The 5,207-nt window shown below is 59.7% G+C and overlaps 1 protein-coding gene across 1 annotated transcript in view; it reads left to right on the top strand.

The window, feature by feature from the left end:
• EZH1 (enhancer of zeste 1 polycomb repressive complex 2 subunit) overlaps window positions 1–4,865 on the top strand; it is a 12,323-nt gene extending 7,458 nt beyond the window's left edge. The window contains exons 11-19 of the mRNA XM_009895125.1: window positions 377–468; window positions 1,028–1,068; window positions 1,567–1,692; window positions 2,437–2,615; window positions 3,289–3,384; window positions 3,787–3,868; window positions 4,018–4,098; window positions 4,477–4,561; window positions 4,678–4,865. Coding sequence (XP_009893427.1) covers window positions 377–468; window positions 1,028–1,068; window positions 1,567–1,692; window positions 2,437–2,615; window positions 3,289–3,384; window positions 3,787–3,868; window positions 4,018–4,098; window positions 4,477–4,561; window positions 4,678–4,738 — 843 coding nt within the window. The 3' untranslated portion in view covers window positions 4,739–4,865. The remainder of the gene's footprint in view (window positions 1–376; window positions 469–1,027; window positions 1,069–1,566; window positions 1,693–2,436; window positions 2,616–3,288; window positions 3,385–3,786; window positions 3,869–4,017; window positions 4,099–4,476; window positions 4,562–4,677) is intronic.
• Window positions 4,866–5,207: the final 342 nt, after the last annotated feature.

Here is a 5,207-nt window from a genome sequence, read left to right as displayed (position 1 = left end):
CCCAGCGCCAGCAGGGGGGCCTCGGCCGCAGCTCTCCTGTTGTTTTTCCTTCTCTGCCACAAACCGCCCCGAGGAATGTGTTGCATCAACACTTTGTGGAGTTCAGCGGTGTTATTTTGCAGTACTGCTGCTGTTTGCAGAACGAAAACCTGCATGTGCCTGGAGTGCCTTGTCTGAGGGCGGCCGCTCGCGTTCCCCGGGCGAGAGGAGCAATGGCACCCCTGGGCAGGGGAACGGGGCAGAGCTGCCCGCTCACTGGTGCCGGGATGGAGGGCCCCTGTGTGTGCTTGCTTGCACTCCCTCTGTTTATGCTTTAGATAAAAACAGCTTGAGCACACTGAACTTTATTCTTCTTTTTGCCTCTCTTCTTTGGTAGGTCTTTCAGTTTGCAGTGAAAGAATCACTTATAACAAAACTGCCAACAAATGAATTAATGAATCCATCCCAGAAGAAGAAAAGGAAGCACAGGCAAGTGTTGGACAAGCTTGTTTTGTTCTTAAAATGCAACCAGATCCACTGCTTTTTGTGCCAACGCATTCCTGGTAATCCCCATCTGGCTCCCATCTGCACACACGTCCCGCTGTCGCGCAGGGCTGATGGCGCTGATGGCTGGCACTGGCCCCCGGGCTCTCTCCAGCCCTGCTGCTCTGGCCGGGGGCTCGGCAGCCCCGGGCTCGGCCCCGAGGGGAGGACAGCTGGGTGCCTGGCTGCGGTGGGGACGGCCGTACCGCTGTTCCAGCCGTAGCCTCAGCTCCCTGACCTACAACCTGCTTCTTGTGCGCTGGTCCCAGTGTGTCCAGTGTTATTCTGGCTCTAACATTTGCCTTAAATAACAAATACTGCAGCTGCGTTGTTCTCATCTTTCTCCATTTTACGGCTAGCTGATGGTTATTAATGCATGAAGCTGCCAGACAGCCTCGCCAGAGTCTCCCCCCGCCGCGCTGGCTGGCGGTGCCGAGCAGTCATGGCCGGCTCTTCCCAATGGAGGCTCACGCGCCCCCTCAGACCCTCTCTGCTTCTCTTCCAGGCTGTGGGCTGCGCACTGCAGGAAGATCCAGCTGAAGAAAGGTAGCGTTTGCTGTGGCTGTGTCACACGAGGTTTGCGGGGCCGCTCACTCGCGGGATCGTGTTCCCCGGGACGGCCGCGTCCTGCTCTCCAGCCCCGCAGCTGCGGCAGCGCAGAGGGGGAGCAGCACCCCTCAGCCGCGCTCCTCGGGGTGCCGCGGGCTGGCCCCGCTGCGGCCGTGCCGTGGGGATTGCCGCCGTGCCAGCGCTCTCACTGAGGCTGTCCGTGCGGTGCAGTCTTGCTCCAGCCAGAGGGGAGGCTGAGGTTTGGCGTGCGGCCCCGCCATAGAATGGGCTCATCGGGGCAGAGCAGACGTGTGCCATGGGTCGGTAACCGCAGCATGTCTGCCTGAGCTCTGCGCTGCGTGCTGCTGGGCTCCCTGCCCTCTGCAGGCAAACTGGGAGCTGGCACCTTCCCCGCTCCAGAGCCCTGGGCGTGCTGCCTTTAAATGTTTCTGCAATGTGCAGCTTCTAATCCAGGCATTTCTCCTCTTGTTCTAGATAATTCTCCTACCCAGGTGTACAACTACCAGCCCTGTGACCACCCCGAGCATCCCTGTGACAGCTCCTGCCCTTGCATCATGACTCAGAATTTCTGTGAGAAGTTCTGCCAGTGCAACCCTGACTGTAAGGAGAAACCTGGGACTATCGGGCAGGAGAGCGGCCAGCTCTCCTGACACAGACCGGAGGGAGGGTGCAGAGCTGGGGCTTGCTGCAGGCCTGAGTTATTTATTCCTGCGTTCGCTGCTCTGTCCATCTGCGGCAGTTTGATTAGCAGTCTGCTAAAGTCCAAAGGGAAACTGTTCCATGCTGCCCCGTGACTCTCAGCAGCTGAGACTCATACTCTTGTTAGAGAATGCTCAGGCTCGTGTCTGTACCCAGCGTCAACAACCCGTGGGTGATGCTGCTGGTTCCCTGAGAGCAGGATGTGTGGCCAGCGGTTAGGGTGGGAGTTGGGTCATGGCTCTGGCATGGTTATTTTTCCTCTCTGGGCTTCCATTCCCAGCTCTGCAATGGAGATAACCGCACTTGCCCACAACAGTGGGGCTTCTGAGGGTGGATTTGTTAAGGGTCATGACACAGCCTGGGGCTGGCAGGACTACAGGGTGACAGGGAACGAGCTCAGGCTCCGAGATTCTCTGTACTGGTCTGTTACATTATCTGAGCTGTTTATTTTCAAACTGCACATAATTAGTGCCAAGAGGCAGATCAGCATCTCCAGCCACGCTGGGAAGGATCCCATACGTGGTCTGTGCTGTGCTCGGGGTGCGCGCTGCTCGAAGCTCCTGTGCACCCAGAGTGTTTCTGTGATTTGCTTCCTGCGGGGCTGAAAAACCTCATGGTGCAAAACCGTGGGCTGTGTTGCTGCAGGTCAGAACCGCTTCCCAGGCTGCCGCTGTAAAACCCAGTGCAATACCAAGCAGTGCCCGTGCTACCTGGCCGTGCGGGAATGCGATCCGGACCTCTGCCTGACCTGCGGGGCTTCGGAGCACTGGGACTGCAAGGTGGTCTCCTGCAAGAACTGCAGCATCCAGCGAGGTCTCAAAAAGGTATTGACGGCAGCGTGGCTCTGGACGGGTGGCAGAGGGCTGCCTCGGGGCAGAGCTGATGAACAGAGGCCCTGCTGCGTGGGAGGGGGTGTGCGAGCCACCCGCAGCTCTCTGAGTGAGGAGGTCAAAGAGAAGCTGCTCTGCCCCAGGCTTCTGTAGCACTTAATTGGGAGTGTGGATTATGGATGTGAAAATTGGGACATGAGTTACGTGAGGAAGGGTGAGAGCAAGGGAGTGTAAAAAGTGACCCCAGAGAAAGGTTAGGTCTTGAATTCTGCTGGTCAGGGCGAGGGACTACATGTAAAAAAAGACCAAAATTCAGAGAAAGGTGCAAGTTAGTCGAGTAATGTGCAGCTCCAGCCTAATGGTGCTACGACCTGTAAGTCTGCAGGGAGCTGTGTGTCACCTTGAACCAGGGGATGCTGGATAGACACCGTCTCCCTTTGGTCCTTGGAGTTACTCGTCCCCAAGATGTTGGGACTGGGAGCGTGGCAGCCAGCATGGCACGGCTGTTCCTGGGCACTGCCCTAACCCCGGCGCGTGCAACCGTGCCGGAGGTGGAGAGCTCTCCTCTGTTGCTTTCTGGTGTGCCTGATGCACGGGGGTAATCTCTGTGTGCTGGGAGGTGGTGGGCCTGCTGACCGTAACCGTTTCCTTTTCGCCTTGGCTCCAGCATTTGTTGCTGGCACCATCGGATGTCGCCGGCTGGGGGACTTTCATCAAGGAATCTGTGCAGAAGAACGAGTTCATCTCCGAGTACTGTGGTGAGGTCAGTGCTTCTGCCCGCGCTGGGGCTGCGGTGCCGCCGGCTCGGTGGGCTGCGTTCCTTGGCAGTGCTTCCTTCGGCTGCTGCTCCAGTGGGGACAGTGTGCCGCCCCCAGCTCGGCCGTGGCCATGGGCTCCCTCTGACCGGGTGCAGAGATTGGATCTTGCAGCATTTGGGGACTCATCTCAGTGCCCTCAGGCCCTCCACCGCGGAGGAGTGTGTTGTGTATGTGCTGCTCCCTGGGAGTCCAGCTCTTGTCCTTGCTCCCTCCCGGGAGCCCTGGTGACTCCTGCCTGTGGGGTGGGAGGATGGGGGTGTCCCCAGGAGGTGGTGAGCGCTGCTCCTCGCAGTTATCCTCGCTGCGCCCTCAGGCGTGCGGTCTCTGAAGGCGTTCTCCTTCTCCAGCTCATTTCGCAGGACGAGGCTGACCGGCGAGGGAAGGTCTATGACAAGTACATGTCCAGCTTCCTCTTCAACCTCAACAACGGTAACTCGCCTGGGGCATCGGGGGCTGGAGGGGACTTGGGCTTCCTGGCAGGGGGCTGGTGGCCGGGCGGGCAGCCTCGGCCTGCCTGTCGCCTGAGCGGCACGCCTGTCTTGACATTACAGTTTTCTTCTTTTTTTTTATCTTAATAGATTTTGTTGTTGATGCCACCCGCAAAGGAAATAAAATCCGCTTTGCCAATCACTCGGTGAACCCCAACTGCTATGCCAAAGGTGAGGTATCCTTGCCCAGTCAGACCGAGGCGGGGGAAGGTTCTCTGGGTCCGGCTCAGCTCCCGGGTTGCAGTGGGTTCTCCGGGGTCCCCGGTCGCCCTGAGCCTGTGGGAGCAGCAGAACTTCAAAGACCTGGACAAAGTCCACGTTCCTGCTGGTGAGGGCCCCGCTCAGCTCTGCGGTGGCCCTGGCCTCGGAGGAGGGATCGCTGCTAGCGGGCGACTGGGAGCTCCCCGGAGAGCGCCCGTTCCTGGTGGGCAGGAGCTCGGGTATGGTGGCCCTGGGGACCGGCAGGTGGCCAAGCAGGGCAAAAGTGCTGTGAGACCTCCTGGCCTGAGCAGGAGCTGCATGTCTCTGATGTGTGCTCTCTGTTTGCAGTTGTGATGGTCAATGGAGACCACCGGATAGGGATCTTTGCCAAGAGGGCCATCCAGGCGGGAGAGGAGCTCTTCTTTGATTACAGGTACCGCGGGGAGCAGCCGGCGGGGGACGGGTGCAGGGTTCACCCCGCTTTCTGTGCACATGTTTGTGGGGAGTGCAGGAGGCCATTGCGGCAGCCGCGACTCTCCTGTCTTGTAGGTACAGCCAGGCAGACGCCCTGAAGTACGTTGGCATAGAGAGGGAGACGGATATCATCTAGGCTCTGTGCGGGGCGGCCCCCAGCACACCTTGCTGCTGCACCTTGTAAGCAATGCCATGTTCGCTTCACGCTGACATGACTGCTGCTGTTCCCGTTGCTGTGTGTGTCACAAGTGCTACTTCCCATCCAGACGCCAGGACAGAGACTCGGGGCAGGAGCGTGAGCGGCGGCTCCCCGGGGGGCTGCTTTGCCAGCCCTGGGCCGGGGCTGGCTCTGGACCAGCTCTGTGGGCTGGAGGGAGCCCATGGACCGAGGCAGCTGGGGCGTGAAGAAAAGTGGTGGCGCGGGAGGAGGGACAGCCGCGAATTCTCGGTCTCTTTCCATTTTCTGCCAACCGCTGGAAGCACAGGAGCGAGTGCGGTACTGCCTGCACCGAGACCCAGGGCACGGCGAGGGGCAGGGGGGCTGGTGGTCCCCTCCAGCCCTGTCCCCGGGGATAGGCTCTGGTCTCGGGTGCTACCTCGTGCTG

This window comes from Charadrius vociferus, unplaced genomic scaffold (assembly GCF_000708025.1).
Source record: "Charadrius vociferus isolate BGI_N301 unplaced genomic scaffold, ASM70802v2 scaffold730, whole genome shotgun sequence".
NCBI classification, from domain to species: domain Eukaryota; kingdom Metazoa; phylum Chordata; class Aves; order Charadriiformes; family Charadriidae; genus Charadrius; species Charadrius vociferus.
Note: the sequence above shows the minus strand (reverse complement) of the source record. Positions and strands in the feature narration are given on the sequence as shown.